General features: G+C 53.9%; 6 protein-coding genes across 6 annotated transcripts, besides 1 other annotated feature; 4 read left to right on the top strand and 2 right to left on the bottom strand.

Annotated features, from left to right (window-relative positions):
• Nucleotides 1-2,496: 2,496 nt before the first annotated feature.
• Nucleotides 2,497-2,512: a sequence feature (Short protein (AAFC00_002120, KAL1305201.1) was converted to a misc_feature.).
• AAFC00_002120 (uncharacterized protein) lies at nt 2,497-4,732 on the top strand (the record flags this gene model as incomplete). The annotated part of the gene is made up of 4 exons (XM_069341400.1): nt 2,497-3,191; nt 3,246-3,420; nt 3,498-4,600; nt 4,657-4,732. 4 exons carry the CDS (start codon nt 2,497-2,499, stop codon nt 4,730-4,732), a joined length of 2,049 nt encoding a protein of 682 aa, XP_069201474.1.
• A 1,039-nt stretch (nt 4,733-5,771) lies between these two features.
• On the top strand, nt 5,772-7,588 carry AAFC00_002119 (uncharacterized protein; the record flags this gene model as incomplete). Its single annotated transcript, XM_069341398.1, has 3 exons — nt 5,772-5,851; nt 5,923-6,534; nt 6,595-7,588. 3 exons carry the CDS (start codon nt 5,772-5,774, stop codon nt 7,586-7,588), a joined length of 1,686 nt encoding a protein of 561 aa, XP_069201473.1.
• A 433-nt stretch (nt 7,589-8,021) lies between these two features.
• AAFC00_002118 (uncharacterized protein) lies at nt 8,022-8,818 on the bottom strand (the record flags this gene model as incomplete). The annotated part of the gene is made up of 3 exons (XM_069341397.1): nt 8,022-8,056; nt 8,158-8,334; nt 8,770-8,818. The coding sequence occupies 3 exons, from the start codon at nt 8,816-8,818 to the stop codon at nt 8,022-8,024; spliced, it is 261 nt and encodes an 86-aa protein (XP_069201472.1).
• Nucleotides 8,819-9,353: 535 nt separating this feature from the next.
• Nucleotides 9,354-10,148, top strand: AAFC00_002117 (uncharacterized protein; the record flags this gene model as incomplete). Its single annotated transcript, XM_069341396.1, has 5 exons — nt 9,354-9,503; nt 9,647-9,662; nt 9,819-9,881; nt 9,947-9,959; nt 10,025-10,148. The coding sequence occupies 5 exons, from the start codon at nt 9,354-9,356 to the stop codon at nt 10,146-10,148; spliced, it is 366 nt and encodes a 121-aa protein (XP_069201471.1).
• A 453-nt stretch (nt 10,149-10,601) lies between these two features.
• Nucleotides 10,602-11,123, bottom strand: AAFC00_002116 (uncharacterized protein; the record flags this gene model as incomplete). Its single annotated transcript, XM_069341395.1, has 2 exons — nt 10,602-10,745; nt 10,803-11,123. The coding sequence occupies 2 exons, from the start codon at nt 11,121-11,123 to the stop codon at nt 10,602-10,604; spliced, it is 465 nt and encodes a 154-aa protein (XP_069201470.1).
• A 520-nt stretch (nt 11,124-11,643) lies between these two features.
• Nucleotides 11,644-15,729, top strand: AAFC00_002115 (uncharacterized protein; the record flags this gene model as incomplete). The annotated part of the gene is made up of 4 exons (XM_069341394.1): nt 11,644-11,852; nt 11,929-15,224; nt 15,276-15,577; nt 15,682-15,729. The coding sequence occupies 4 exons, from the start codon at nt 11,644-11,646 to the stop codon at nt 15,727-15,729; spliced, it is 3,855 nt and encodes a 1,284-aa protein (XP_069201469.1).
• Between the last annotated feature and the right edge of the window lie 220 nt (nt 15,730-15,949).

The following is a 15,949-nucleotide window of genomic DNA, read 5'->3' as shown; positions in this document are numbered from 1 at the left end:
GAGACATCCTACCAGAATACTTGACCAATCTCTAGACATTTCAGAGACTCATGTTGTCTTATTGTCAGCTTTGCTCTCCGTGTTAGGGTTGATGCGACGGACATCCACAAGTCCCACAAGTCGGAAAAAGGTCGCAGAAAAGGCGATACTTGGCACCCCTTATATGTTCGAGATCTCATTGTCTATCATCCTCCGTCCGGAGAGAAAGTTGATCATGTTTGAGATCACAGTGTTCATCAAAATGTCAGGGGATGGCGAGGCTCTTGCAGACCGATTTAGGAGGCTCTCCCTTTTGCATGCGATCAAGGTCGCATAAGAATGTAGAACGATTCGTGGACTCGGTCCAGTCTTAGAGTTCATGCCTACCGTAGGTCAAGGTAAGGTACTCTCGAAGCACACTATTCAGGCTCGGTCTACAACAAATCATTTGTGCGGTGTCTTGTTCTCATATATGGTGCGAACCCGCACACTCGACTGTTTGAGACACGGATGCGTCTTTGAGGTAGGATTTCGTGTCGAATGCGACATCATAGAAAACGGACAAAATACGAGCAAGACGCGTATGAGCCAGGAGCATTGATTCGTCTGATGTAGACAGTCGGGTGATCCCAATCCATGACTTGCGAATGCCATCGCTAAAGCTTTCGTCTGACTTGTACTGTAATGAGGTGGCACGAACCGAGAGTGGAACCTGCATAATTTCAAGGAACTTCCGTTCGTATCGATAAAAGGTCACTAATACAAGTTGATGAAATCTTCAGATAGAGCACGCGAACGTGCAAGCCGCAAAGTGCCCGTTCTCAAATGGAGTCAGGCGATCCAATGGAGAAGACGTGGAGATTTGCTTTGGAGGAATGCGAAAAGATTCTTCCGTTGCGGATGAAAACCTGCAGCACCAGCAGCATACATATATGTATAGACACATGCTTATAGACAATCATGTAAGAATGATAGCGTCAAGGGTATCTGCACACCTACACGCACGAAAATAGTACCTTACATGTTGCTTGCCAACCACGACGGTTTCCGCGATATGGGATCTGCACCAGTACGCGTACGTAAGTGCAGGGCATTGCTAGCCCTTGCACCATCGCATTGGTCATAACCAACTCCGCAACGGCAATCACGGACCATTTCAAAAAATAATAGGATCCGAATGTGAGGAAGCAGGTAAGAGATCGGTCGTCAGCAACACCGAACATGCCCACGAAGGCCCACGAAGGGCAATTTTGTTTCCACGACTCGGCCGCGGTTTCATGATAGGACATGGTGCATCTAGCGAGTAGGTCAAGCCCCTCTCGACGTACCTTCTCAAAGGGTACATTCGATAAGTAGCTCAGATCTTATTGGAAATAAATTGGCTTTGACAGGTTCAGGGGCGCTGCCGGTACTGCAAGCGAAAACAAGGTCCGTAATGGGGGAAACAATCATGGATGTACTGGTTCGAAGCAACTAAGCCAAGAGTCGCGGCGTCACATATTGAGCTATGTTTGGTTGACCTCGTTGCTGCTTGGAGGCGAAATGGGTCTAGCTGCGTAACTCCCACCACTTCAGCGTCGCAACGAGAGCACAAGCGGCAAAGTGGCAAAAAAAAAGAGGACACGCTCTCAGTACTGTCTTTTCCATGTCTCTCCGGTGATGCGTCTCGCGGTGAAGTAATCTTTTTTACCGTTACTCGTCCCCCCGCTGCGACGAAGCGCTTTCTCGCACTCTGACTCTTTCCCTCTCTTTCGCGCAGCATTTTATCGTCATCATCCCAATCAATAAACGGTGTAGATCTGCAAGGTGTAATTGTTTCACAGCGCTCAGCACCCTCTCTCCTCAGGTACCCCGGTGATTGCCAGCATTGTTCAAGTGTAAGATCGGCTCCAACAAGCGGTCGCATTGCACGGCCCCCGTCGTCGGCCGTGAGACCCACTACTGGTTTGGTCTCGTCGCATCCATTGGTCAACGCGAGTGCTTGCATCTCTAGCCCCAATCAGCCTCCCTGTCGCAGTGAATAGAAAGAGGCGCAAATACAGTACACGCCTTTTACGATCCGGCCTTGTTTGCGTATGCCCAGGCATAAGGCCATTTGACGGAGTTTCATCTTACTGTACACACGCACTCTCACACAACCCCAAACACTACTGCTTCTGTCATCTCCTGTCTTCTTCCTGTGTTCCCCAAAAAATCATACTCACTTGGACTTGTTTGCGTGTTCGCTCTTTCTGAACAATCAATCCCTGTCGCATACCCTACGCCTCTCGTTCGCGCAAGCTGAGGGCTGGCCTCTCTCCTTGTGACTCGCACAACAAAGCATTAGTCCGATCTCTTCGGCATTCCGGCCCCCCTGCGAGCAGGCCACGCCTGAAGTTTTGTTATTGTCTTGACCTTCTGTCGTTACGGCAATTGTAGATCGTCGTCCCGGTCTACCGTTCACTCAACCTCTGCCTTCCGCAGTAGGTAGCAAGACAACCTCATCAAGTCTTCCATCACACTTTCCACACACACAGTATGTCTTTTCCACCGGGTTCATCGCCGCCCAATGACAACCAACATCCCCCTCACATCCGTCTCAATTCAGAAAGCGGCGACTACGTCAACATGAGCGACAACTCATCGCCTATCCTGCCTCAAGAAGCGGTGGCGAGACAGCCCTCGTCGCGCTCTCTCATCCCTCCACAGACCGGTGCCACCACACCATCATTACGGCAACAGGCCTCGCAGAACAGCCTATACACAGGTCAGACTCCTGCCGAGTCCGCTGAGCTCCTCCTCCCACCTCGATCAACAAGGAGTCGAAGATTCCGTGACGATGACGAGTCACCCATGCGCTCTCCGAGTGCCAGTGGGTACAACTCACGACGCACCAGTTGGAGCTCCGAGTCGGCGGGAAGCAGAGATAGTCGGCTGGGTCCTTTCGCTTCACCATTTGATGACTCAAGAGCGCCGTCGCGTGCCGGTAGTGACGATGACGGCGTCAACACTCAGACCGTATCTGAAAAATACAACATCCTGCCCTCTGCAGGACTCTTATTATTCCCAGAGGACGTCGAGAAAGACGATTACCTACACAACCCCGATCCCAACGACAAGATCCCACGTATAACTTGCGCCGAGCTCTTCTCGAAACGTGGTATAGTGAATCTGGGTGGTCTTATCCTCATCACACTCGGCATATGCTTCCTCTTCATCGGATATCCCATTCTGTAAGCGATTCGTCCTCCGATTTGACAGAGATCAGCGCTAACATGTGTTCGCAGTACTTATGTGAGGCGGTATACCGAGCCCCACTTCGATGAGTGTACCTCAGATCCGAATTGCATCAAGAGTGGTGTCGCCCTTTTGAAGAATGTCAGAACTGGCCTGGTAGATCCTGCTACACCAAAATCTGCCATGACACGCAAGTCGGTCGATGGTAAAACCATGAACCTTGTGGTATGTTTGGTGCCCATGATCGCTGATGTCTTTCTTCTATCATTCGCTGTCCGCCGTATACTGATGCTGTACTCCAGTTCTCCGACGAATTTGAGGACGACGGTCGCACCTTCTTCGACGGCGACGACCCATACTTCCAGGGTGCGGATCTCTGGTATGGTGTGACTCAAGATTTGGAATGGTATGATCCAGACGCCATCTCGACCTCCAATGGAACCCTTAACCTCCACTTCGACGCGTTCCAGAACCACAACCTCAACTACCGGTCTGGTATGTTGCAATCCTGGAACAAGCTCTGCTTCAAGGGAGGCTACATCGAGGCGAGCATTTCTCTCCCGGGTGCTGGTGACACAATTGGTTTCTGGCCCGGTTTCTGGACCATGGGCAATCTCGGCAGACCTGGTTACGCCTCGACCACGGACGGAACCTGGCCTTACAGTTACTCCGATATTTGCGATGCAGGTATTACCCCTAACCAAAGTGATCCCAGTGGAGTGAATGGTCTCCCTGGTATGAGACTCCCGGCATGTACTTGTGACGGCGAATCACACCCGAGTCCTGGAAAGTCTCGATATGTTGCAGAGATCGATGCTCTGGAAGCCAGTGTTGGATACCTCGACCCGCCTATCGGTGCTGCTATCGGACAAGCTTCGCAAAGTTTCCAGGTTGCGCCATTCGATGTGTTCTACCGACCTGACACAGAGTTTATCGAAGTGTACGACCAGTCCATCACCATGATGAACAGTTATCAGGGTGGTGTTTACCAACAGGCGCTGTCTTCCTTGACAAACCTAAACAACAACTGGTATGACGGAAGGGCGTATCAGACCTACGCGTTCGAGTATGAGCCTGGTGCGGATGGGTACATTTCATGGTTCATCGGAGACACACCGACTTGGAAGCTCTCAGGCAAAGCAATCGGGCCGAATGGAAATATAGGCCAGCGAGTCATCCCTGAGGAACCCATGTCGATCATTGCCAACTTCGGTCTCTCGAACAGTTTCGCCATGCTCAATTGGACTGGTCTTGGAGAGCACATGCCTGCCACGATGAGGTTTGATTATATCAGAATCTACCAGGATAGCACTGGCGAGATGACTTGCGATCCTGTGGGCTACCCTACAACCGACTATATCGCCAAGCATCCCGCAGCTTACGAGAATTTCAACATGACTTCCTGGTAAGAATTCGCAGAGCTCTTTTCAGCGCGAGAAACTATTACTGACACAGCCACAGGGAGGACGCAGGCTACGAATGGCCGAAGAACGCATTCCTTGACTCGTGCAAGAGCAGCGCCTACAAGGGCTCATGATCGGATTTCGACAATGCAGAAATGGAATATCTAGTGCAATATCTGGTGTACTCGGCGTTTTGGGGCTCCTACTGTCAACTGAGCTCGATCAGTGTGACGGGGGAGATTGCATAGTATTGAGTCGCAGCATGCATTCATCACTGACGAAGTGGTCATTCCGTCTGACATTTGTACACTTCATGGCATCAACATGACCACTTGATCAGAAAACCGAAAAAAAAGATGATTCCCGAAACACCGACGATGAGCGCTAGAAACAAAGATGCTCCGCGCCATCTACGAATATTCGGCTGACCGTTCCGACGCTTTATTATTACGGGACTTTGGCGCATCGTCGCTTACCTTTTGTTTTTCAGTGTCGATTTGGCGCACTTTCTGGCTTTTAGCAACTTCGCGGCTGCTGCATTATCAGGATGTAATATGCTTTATATCATGTTCGTTTTTTCTTCTTTCGACTTAACCTGTTATTTATTTTTCTTTTACGCATTGAGGAACCGAGAGCTGTCATGTTTCTTCTCTAGACGGACGGGGGTGACGACGGTGATGTTGGGTCTAGGCATGGTGTACGACAAAGGGAGGATGAAGAGATGCCAGCGCTGCTCCGTGCAGCATCTGCCATCGATTGGGATACCTTAGGCTTGTCTTGTCTTTGTACTCTGTTTTGGATGCACCTCGTCATTCAAATGAGTTATGAAGAAGACTAGATATTGATTGAATGGAAAGACAAATCTACTTATGATGCTCGTGCGAGGATATTGTATGTCGAGTGTATTCGAGGTTTCAGGGAGGACGTAGATTCCCATTGTGCTGCTCACGCCGGCCCACGTGTCGAGACGGAGTTTAGAGACGCAGTTTCCCCGTGGAGTTTACGCCTCTCTGCCTCACATGATACGAGTTGCCTGCATATACCTTAGTTATCACCACGGACAGAATATCTTTATTTTACTGTGAAAGGGTGAACACATTGCTTCTGTGTCATGACTCGGTGAGACACTTTGAACATATCTAGAGTATTCGAATAAATAAAGGAAAAGCCATCATGTTGGCGCGAAGCAGACTATCCATAGACGTCAGCAGCCCAGCAGCACGCCGACAGGTCGCTCGCACAAGTGTTGATGTGTAAGTATCATATGCACAAAATCTAGAGCACAAGGAACAGAGGGACTGATCCATGATGGCCCTTGCGACAGTCTGCGCAACATCTTGTTCATTCTCTTCATCGTCCGCTGGTCCCGGTTCGCCCTCTACTATCTCTACGGCTTTGGCCCCACCGGAACCATCAAACATGTCTACAAAGCGATCCATCGCAAGCTGTACAGCTACTTCCTGCGACTGCCGGGTGTGAGGAGCAAAGTGCAAGCGGAGATCGACGTCGCTCTGGCCGGTCTGGACAAGAAGCTGGTTCCATCAGGTCCGGGAGTCACGAGATACACGTCCCTGCCCACCACGGGATGGGGACTCGAGCAGACGAGGGCGGAGCTGCAGAAGTTGGGCGATATGAAGCACACACGCTGGGAAGACGGAAGAGTGTCTGGAGCTGTGTATCATGGAGGCAAGGAGTTGTGTGATCTGCAGACGGAAGCTTTTGGCAAGTTTGGTGTTGCCAACCCCATTCATCCGGATGTCTTTCCTGCTGTCAGGAAAATGGAAGCCGAGGTCGTCGCTATGGTGCTTGCTTTGTTCAATGCTCCCGAGGATGGCGCTGGTGTCACTACCAGTGGTGGAACCGAGAGTATCATCATGGCTGTCTTGAGCGCGAGACAGAGGGCGTATGCCGAGCGAGGCGTCACCGAGCCGGAGATGTGAGTGGCAGAAGTGACGAATCGACATATCGGTCTATCTGCTGACAACAAATACAACAGGATCCTCCCAGAGACCGCTCATACTGCGTTCCGTAAAGCGGCAGAATACTTCAAGATCCGCGTCCACCTCGTTCCCTGCCCAGCACCAAGCTACAAGGTCTCACTTTCGCATGTCTCGCGCCTGATCAACAGCAACACCGTCCTCCTCGTCGGCAGCGCACCCAACTTCCCTCACGGGATCATCGACGACATCACCGCCCTCGGCCGTCTCGCCTCGCGACGCAACATCTGTTTACACGTAGACTGCTGCCTCGGCTCCTTCCTTGTGCCCTTCCTCGAGCGAGCCGGCTACGAAAGCGAACCCTTCGACTTCAGAGTCAAAGGCGTGACCTCGATCTCATGCGACACACACAAATACGGCTTCGCGCCCAAAGGCAACAGCACCGTGCTCTACCGCGATTCCACTCTGCGCAAATACCAATACTTCGTCTCTCCAGACTGGTCCGGCGGCGTGTACGCCTCACCGAACATGGCGGGGTCGCGCCCGGGCGCTCTCATCGCAGGCTGCTGGGCAAGCATGATGACGGTGGGCGAAAGCGGCTACATCGACTCGTGCCACAAGATCGTCGGCGCCGCAAAGCGCATCGCGGACCACATCCGCAGCACCGACGTACTCTCCAACGAGCTCAAAATCATCGGCAAACCCCTCGTCAGCGTCGTCGCCTTCACCAGCGACTCGCTGGACATCTACGACGTCGCAGACGCCATGAGCGCCCGCGGCTGGCATCTCAACGCGCTGCAGAACCCGCCTGCTATCCACGTCGCTGTGACGCTGCCCATCGTCGCCGCCGCGGACGACTTGCTCGCTGATCTCGAGGCCGTGGTGCGCGAAGAGAGGGAAAGGGAGATGCAGAGGGTCGCGGCGGGTAAAGGCGCAAAGGGAGCCAAGAAGGGCGATGCCGCGGCGCTGTACGGTGTTGCGGGCTCGTTGCCCGATAAGAGTATCGTTGTGGAGCTCGCTACGGGGTTCTTGGATTGCTTGTATAAAGCGTGATCTTCTTTCTTGGTTGTAATCTCTGACATGGCGCGAATTCACCTATCTTTCTTTTTCTTTTCGTCTCTTATGGCCTTCTGGGGCACGTGATGTATATTGTTATCTTCTCCTTCGCATGTGATGTGATACCTTGATGCTGGGACTTGCAATGAAGTAAGACGAGAGCGGTCATGATAACATCTACAAGTTGTTCAAGTTTGGACAAGGAGCGAGGGTGCCGTGGTGAACTCGAGGCAAACCCTACATAGTCCGCAAGATACACATGGAGATGAGGACAATTACGATGCATGAACCCAGAGGAAACTATGTATCCGAGGAAAGGAGATGAATGGGGGAAGCGGACGGAGGGGGGACCAATTCAGGTCGAAGAATAAGTTTTCAACAACTACGGTACTTGTAGAATCTGGATGTCTTTCTCTACCAATGTACACTTCTACTGGTCCAATCGGGCGGGGAAAGTGCCGTTCTCTGTTTTTGATTATCCATTAGCTATAAAAATCTCCAGGGAACGCATAAAGGGACGGAGAGAAGAAACAAAGAAAGAAAGAAAGAAAGAAAGAAAGACATACCGCGCTGATCATCCCATCTCTCGACCCATCCACTGGGGCACAGCGACCTGTAGGCGAGCAGGAACTGGCGGCAGGGCTTGAAGTCCTCGCCCTTGGCCAAGACGCACTTTTGGTAGTCAACGTAGTTCTGCCAGCAGTGCTTGGTCTGGTTCTGGTTCGGGAAGCGGGCGTCGAAACCTGTGTGATGAATAGAGCAACAATTAGATATCTGGACCTATTTCGCTTCTTTGTTTCTTTGTCGATTCGCAAGGGTAGAGGGGAGTTGGCGGGCGGACAGGCTGTGTGTAGCCACGGAGGATTTCGACGAAGAGATCAGGTGAGGATGGATTCCGGCTCGGGACTTTCGCAGCTCTGGAGAGGTTCGACGCAGTGGCGGGTGCCAAAGACAGACGGAGCGCGTTGTCCTGCAGCGGCGGCGGCGGAGGTGCAGGAGAAACTAAAGCATCAAGAGAAGATTCACATACCGGCTGCGCAAGGAATAAAGTCAGTAAAGATCAATTATAAAATCAACTGCGACCACAAGGTACATGCAGTGTCGCGCAATTGGTGCTCCACCGGGCAGGTACGGGCCAAAGGGCGGCAATGGAGACGCAATGGAATGGGCAAACTCACCAGTCACGAACTTGAAGGGCATGGTGACTCTGTCCTCATCGTCGGCCATTTTTGCGGTATTTGCCGGGGGGTGATATGTTGGTTGGGAGTAATTGGGTTTGGGGACGATTGTGGTGTAGCAGTACAGCAGCAGCAGTGGTGGTGGATCAGTCGAGGTAGAGAAGAAGTCGGCCGGTTCCTGCCCTGTCAGTCGTGTAATCCGTGATCCTGCAACGCACCTGCAGCTGCCAATCGCTCAGGCATCCGTCTGAGCAATTGCTGGTACAGCAGCGGTAATCCATGGTACGCCCCGGCAGCCTCAGGCACCAGCGACTACTCCAAGTTCTCGGAGGGTTTTCCCATCTGTGCATGACGATGAGCACTTGGCATTGCTTTCGCTCTCTGTGATTGGCCCCAACCCACAGCCGCTGCACGGAAGCTCTGGAGGTTCCTTCCCGATGCGAACTGTGGAACATCAGGTCCTCTCTCGTCCCGGTCCTGCCTCTTGATCCTTGATCTTCCCTTTAGCCGTCCATTTGTTTTGATTTCACCAGATACCGTCACGCCAGGTGTCTGCGCCACATCAATCAATTGCAATTACCAACATGTTCTCCTCTCGCGCCCTCCAGGTGTCGGCCTCGATGCTGCGCGCTCAGGCTCCCAAGGCCAGCGCTGCTCGTTCCGGCTCCAAGCTCTTCACCCAGACCCGCGGAATCAGACTCCAGGCCTCTCCCGTTCGCAGATCGCCAATGCCCGTAAGTCCAGGGGTTCCAGTCGGCCACAGGCGTGTCGTTGCTGCAGAAATAGACTGCATTGGAAGAATAGCAGCAGGCGGACTGGCATAGAACAGATTGGACAGATTGGCTGACGTCTTTGTTTTACATCTTGGTCTCTACAGAAGGAGGAACACAGTGGTAAGCATGTCCTTGCCGTTATCAGAAATCAGCATCCGTATCAGCCGTGAGCTTCGAATATATGTTACATACATACGACACAATGGTCGAAGCCCTCTGGCCATGTTGATCTTGCAAACACATGTCTCGGTTGTTTACATATTCTCTCTCCTGCAGCACACACCATCTCGCAGCGTCTCCGAACCCTCAAGAAGATCCCCCCAGAGTTGATCCCTCTCGGTAAGTCACAAAATTTCAAGACTTCCATGTCAACGACGATCATCTGGCTAATCTTATTCTTACAGGTGTCGTCCTCTTGTGAGCCCCTCCGACCTCTTGGAATTTTATCCTTTCCTCCGACTGACTCTTTACTCTTTTCCCAGCATCGCCGTTGGCTTCGCCGTCTTCTCCTTGACTCGCAAGCTCTACACCGACGGCACCCTCCGCCTGTACAGGTCCAGAGGCCACAACCAGGCCAGCTCCCCCGAGGACACCAAGGCTCACTAGACAAGAAGAGGCGGAAGAGGTGCGGATGTTGGCGGAGCATGGCGACAAGAAGCAGCAGCGGGTCGCGTCGCATGTACGCATGGTAGAAGCGGCAGGAGCTAGCAGCAGAACTGGGGCAGATTGGGACAAAGATCCTTGTGTGTTTATTCATACCACGAATGCATTTGGCATCGAATGCATATTCTCCGATGTCGCCATCCTTTTTGAGTCTCCTTGGACCCAGAGCTTTTCCGTGAAATGACCACACACATATATGTACACACAACATGCTCTCTGTCTCTCTCTCTCTCTCTCTCTCTCTCCCTCTTTCCCGTCCAACGCCGTCAACGCCGCGCTAATCAATGTGAGGGGGGCTAGCTTGTTCGCGTGAAGAAAAACAAGCAGCAAAAAGCAAAAAGGTAGAAAACAGAAATACACCGAGAGCGAGTGGGACAGGAAGCAGAAGAGAAGCTGCTACGCCAGTCTGGGCCCGGCAACATCGAGTCCTTCGAGACCTTGCATGGGATCCATGGGTTGATCGTCCTTCTGCTCTGCATCTGCGCCGCCGGCAGCGAGTCTGTCTTCGTCGCTGACTGCGTATTTGTTGAGATAGCCCTCCTGTGAGACGAATTGCGATTAGTCTTTGCTTCAATGGTGCAACCGGTGTTTTCCTACCTGCTCCCAGATGGCCGTCTTGCTCCCCAACCCTTCGCCCTCGGCTTTGCGCTCCTTGGCCTGGTTCACCTTGATGACCCGGCCAAACAGCTCGCTCTGGTCCATGTTGTCGATGGCCTCCTTGGCGTCCTCGGCGCTCTCGAACTCGACATATCCAAACCCTCTGTGCGGGTCGGTGTTGGAGGGCAGGTCGGGCGCGGGCAGTGAAATGTCGATTATGGGCCCGAAGGGAATAAAGGCTTCGTGCAGCGTCACTGAGGTCACATGGGTCGCTAGTCCTCCGACGTAGAGGGTCGCTTTTGCGCGGACCGAGTCGGACATTTGATCCCTGCTTTGTCGTTGTCGTCGTTTCTTGTATGACTACTTTATATCAAATGAATACTTTACCTAGGGACGTAATTGATGGTTGTATGGTTTGTATGAATGCCAAGACCCGTTCTTGCTCTTTTCCCCGGATGTTTGTGGCCAGAAGTGGAACAGCTGGCGCTTTTGTGACGTTTTGGTTGATGGAGTACAGTCAGGTACCTTCCTACTGCTGTGATAATACTCCCTTACTACCTTCTGGATACTGTGGTGTTTTATTGCATTATTGCTTTTCTTTATAAAGTGTAGCTCTGGAGTGTACAGTCACAAATCAGGGTCAAAGTGCACCAGTGCTCTTTCTCTGTGGGACCATTCTTACACAGCTACAGTACAGTGTGCCTGCTACTACTGTATATCTCTTTTCCCCCCCCCCACCTCCTTTCCAACTTCCCTCATAGAGAATCAGGCACACGAGGCGACATCAATTGTTCCCCCTTTTCCTTGATGAGTCTGGCCTCCTGATTGTCACTTGAACAGAATGGTCAGATTACGGGAAATCCCTCGCACCGCCGCCTTTGCCTGGTCGCCTGGTTCGGCGGCGCCTCTGATCGCTACCGGCACCAAAGCTGGAGCTGTCGATGCAGACTTCTCCAATGACACCACCCTCGAGCTCTGGGATCTGGGACTCGATGGTGTAGAAAAAGACGCCGAGTTGCAGCCTGTGGGAGCCATCGCTACGGATTCAAGGTCGGTTGTGGCCAAGCTAATCCTCCAACAGAGACAAAAGAAACAGCTTTACTGACGCCGCGTGCACCTCTCACAGATTTTACGACATTGCATGGAACCAAGCGACAGAAGGACACTCACGAGGCATCATTGCCGGAGCTCTGGAGAATGGATCGCTTGATCTCTGGGATGCCGAGAAGCTACGCACCTCGCCCGCCGACTCCTTCCTCTCGCGCACCCAAAAGCACACTGGGCCCGTCAAGGCTCTCCAGTTCAACCACTCCAAGCCAGAACTCCTCGCCACCGCTGGCGCCAAGGGCGAGCTCTACATCTATGACTTGAACAATGTCTCGAACCCTTTCAGACTCGGAGCGAGTGCTGCAAGGGCCGACGACTACGACTGTCTGGACTGGAACAAGGGCCAGAAGGTGCCTCACATCCTGGCCACCGGCTCGAGCGGCGGTTTCGTCAATGTTTGGGACGTCAGGCAGAAGAAGGAGAACCTCACACTCAACAACTACGGAAGGAAGCCCGTCAGCGCAGTCGCCTGGGATCCCAACACGGCCACGCGGCTGATGACTGCGATTCCATCCGACCAAGACCCGCTCATCCTCATGTGGGACTTGCGCAATTCCAACGCCCCCGAGCGCATCCTCTCTGGCCACGAGCTGGGCGTTCTGTCCTTGTCTTGGTGTCTGCAGGATCCTAGCCTGTTGCTCTCCTGCGGCAAAGACAACCGCACCGTCTGCTGGGACCCTCACTCTGGTCGCGCCTACGGTGACTTCCCCGTCGTCACCAACTGGACCTTCCAGACCCGCTTCAACCCTCACAACCCAGACCTCCTGGCGACTGCTTCCTTTGACGGCAAGATCGCCATCCAGACCATCCAGAACACAAACTCCAAGGAGCACGAGAAGGCTGCTGTCAACAATGCTCTCGAGGGCGAAGACTTCTTCGCCCACGCTCAGACCCAGCCCCAGAACGTCAACTTCACTCTTCCCAAGGCTCCCAAGTGGATGGAGCGTCCCGCCGGTGTCTCGTTTGGTTTCGGAGGAAAGCTCGTGCGTCTGGCCACCGACGCTGCCACGAGGAAATCAAAGATCAGCATCGAGACTTTCGCCATCGACTTGGCAATCACCGATGCGTCTGTCAAGTTCGAAGACTCGCTCAAGGGCGGTGATCTGGCCAGCATCTGCGAAGCCAAGATCGAGGCTGCGACGAACGAGGAAGAAAAGGCCGACTGGCGAGTCATCGAAACTCTCAATGCTGGCAAGTCGAGAAAGAAGCTCAGAGAGTACCTTGGATTCACCGATCAGGTCGACGGGCTATCCGCTGCTGCCTCCAAACTCGACATCAACGGTACTGCCGACGGCGAGAAGACAGAGGCCAATGGCGACAACGACGACAGCTCTTTCTTCGACAAGACTGCCGATGAGGACGGCTTCCTGGCAGATCTCGCTGCCACAAAGGGCGCCAAGACCAACGAGCCCTTCCACATCCTCAGCGGGCAAGAGTCCGACGCCGACAAGGCCATCACTCGTGCTTTGATGCTCGGAACTTTTGACTCGGCCGTCGATGTCTGCCTCAAGGACGATCGCATGGCCGATGCCTTCATGATCGCCATTTGCGGCGGCCAGAAATGCATCGACAAGGTCCAGGCCGCCTACCTCAAGAAGAAGGCCGACGGTCCCAGCTACCTGCGTCTTCTTGCTTCCATTGTCGGCAAGAACCTCTGGGACGTTGTTCACAACGCCGACCTCGCCAACTGGAAGGAGGTCATGGCCACCCTCTGCACCTTTGCCGACGAGACCGAGTTCTCTGACCTTTGTGAGGCCTTGGGTGATCGTCTCGAAGAGGCCCTCAACGAGGGTGGCGAGAAGGGCACGCTCCGACGTGACGCTTCTTTCTGCTTCCTCGCCGGCTCCAAGCTCGAGAAGGTCGTCAGCATCTGGGCTCAGGAGCTCCAGGAGAAGGAAGCCGCCGGTCTCGAAGAATCCGAAGGAGAATCGAGCTTTTCCGTCCACGCCCGCACCTTGCAAGATTTCATCGAAAAAGTCACCGTCTTCCGCCAGGTCGTCAACTTCAACGATCCGGAGCAGACTGCCACTGCCGACTGGAAGCTCGCTCCTCTCTACAGCAAATATGCCGAATACGCCGATATCCTGGCTGGTCACGGCCAGCTTCAGATCGCCGAAAAGTACCTTGACCTGCTACCGGCCAAGTTCCCCGCTGCAGATGTAGCTCAGGAGAGAGTCAAGCGTGCGACCAGGAGGGCACCTGTCGTGCAATCATCCCGCAGGCACCAAGCCACCGCCTCGCGTGTCGCTCAGCCCGTGGCACCAGCCTTTGGCGGAATCCCCACCCCTGCGCCTGTCACCTCCACCGCGAAACCTTCTCCATACGCCCCGACCGGCGGCATCATGGCCGCTCCAGCAGGAAGCAACCCATATGCACCTGCCACGTCCAGCTACGCTCCCGCAGGTTACCAGCCTCCGTCGCAGGTACCAGCGTATGGGCAGCCTACCCCGTATGGATCAGGTTACCAACAGCCCATGGCTGCTGCTGCCCCTCTGCCGCCGCCACCCCGTGCTGGATCGACCTCGTCGGCCGTACCTCCTCCAAGGACCTCCAGCACGCAGCAATGGAACGACCTTCCGGAAGGCTTCTCCAAACCCCCTCAAGCTGCTCCCCGGCGAGGCACTCCGGGCCTGAACACGGTCGCTTCTCCCTTCCCTAATCAGCAGAGCGTCATATCCCCTCCGCCGCCGATGGGTGCTCCATATGCGCAATCTAAGCCGGCGTCTCCGTTGCCCCCGCCGCCCAAGGCTGGACAGGCACCTCCACGTGTGGCATCTCCAGCCATCGCACGACCACCGTCGGCAGCAGCAAACGCCTATGCGCCTCCCGCTTCCGCCATGCAAACCTCTTCCGCTCTGCCTCCACCACCGGTCGCCACCATTCCTCGTGGTCCTTCGCCATACAACCCGCCACCGTCGGTCACGGCCGCTCCGCCGAGCAACAGATATGCCCCGGCACCGGGTGCCGCGCCGTCTACGCCAGCCAATGCCATGCCACCGCGAAACGTGGCACCCCCACCTGCGAATCCGTATGCCGCTGGCGCGTCTGCCTATGCTCCGAGACAACCGCAGCAGCAGCAGCAGCAGCAGCAGCAGCAGTTCTACAGTCAACCACCAGCACCTGTCCAGTCCCCACCGCAGAACACTCCAGCACCACTGCCACCGCCGCCGCAAGGCCCTCCGCGTGGTGGGCCTCCACCGGGTCCTCCCAGGGCAGCTGCCACTCCGACCGCACCCCCACCAGGCTCGCCTATAATCTCCAGGCCAGGAACCTCGCAGTCTCAGCGCATCTCGACGCCCGCGCCTGCCAAGTATCGTAGGTCGCAGAATTGTTTTTTCATCGGAATCCCTACTGACAATGCCCAAGCACCCGGTGACCGCTCGCACATTCCTGCGGCCTCGAAGCCCATCTATGATATCCTCTCGGCCGACATGGCACGCGTCAAGTCTCGTGCTCCTGCCTCGTTCACTGCCCAGGTCAATGACACAGAACGAAGGCTCAGCATCCTGTTTGATCATCTGAACAACGAGAATCTGCTGAAGCCGGATACAATTCAGGAGATGCTCGAGATCAGCCAGTGCGTGCAGAGCAGGGATCTCGATCGCGCCGTGGTCATTCTCACGGACATGATGAAGACCAAGCTCGAGAGCGAGGGAGCCAACTGGATGGTGAGTTCTTGCTGCTCCTTTTTTTTTCTTTCCCTTTCCGTTTCTGCTCTCTGCATCGCTTGTTAGAATTGAAGACAAATCCACTGACTTTTTTTTCTGTTCAGGTCGGCGTCAAGCGCTTGATCGCCATGAGCCGCGCAACCCCACTATAGACGTGTGTTTGGAATCCTAGGAAAAGACGTATATATATCACGATGACCAGCTAAGCCATGTGTGGACGAAAGTTGAAATTTGTATGCTCGTGGAGAAGGATGTAAATTAAGGGGAGGCAGATGAGAGATGAAAAGGAAACGAACAAGACGGAACTGATGGACTGGCTGATTGCCTTGGCTAAGTCTAGGTCTTGTGGATTCTTTTTCATGGATGTAGGCA

This window comes from Neodothiora populina (genome assembly GCF_041146345.1).
Source record: "Neodothiora populina strain CPC 39397 chromosome Unknown canker_contig_14, whole genome shotgun sequence".
Lineage (NCBI taxonomy): Eukaryota > Fungi > Ascomycota > Dothideomycetes > Dothideales > Dothioraceae > Neodothiora > Neodothiora populina.
This window is presented reverse-complemented; position numbering and strand designations above follow the sequence as displayed.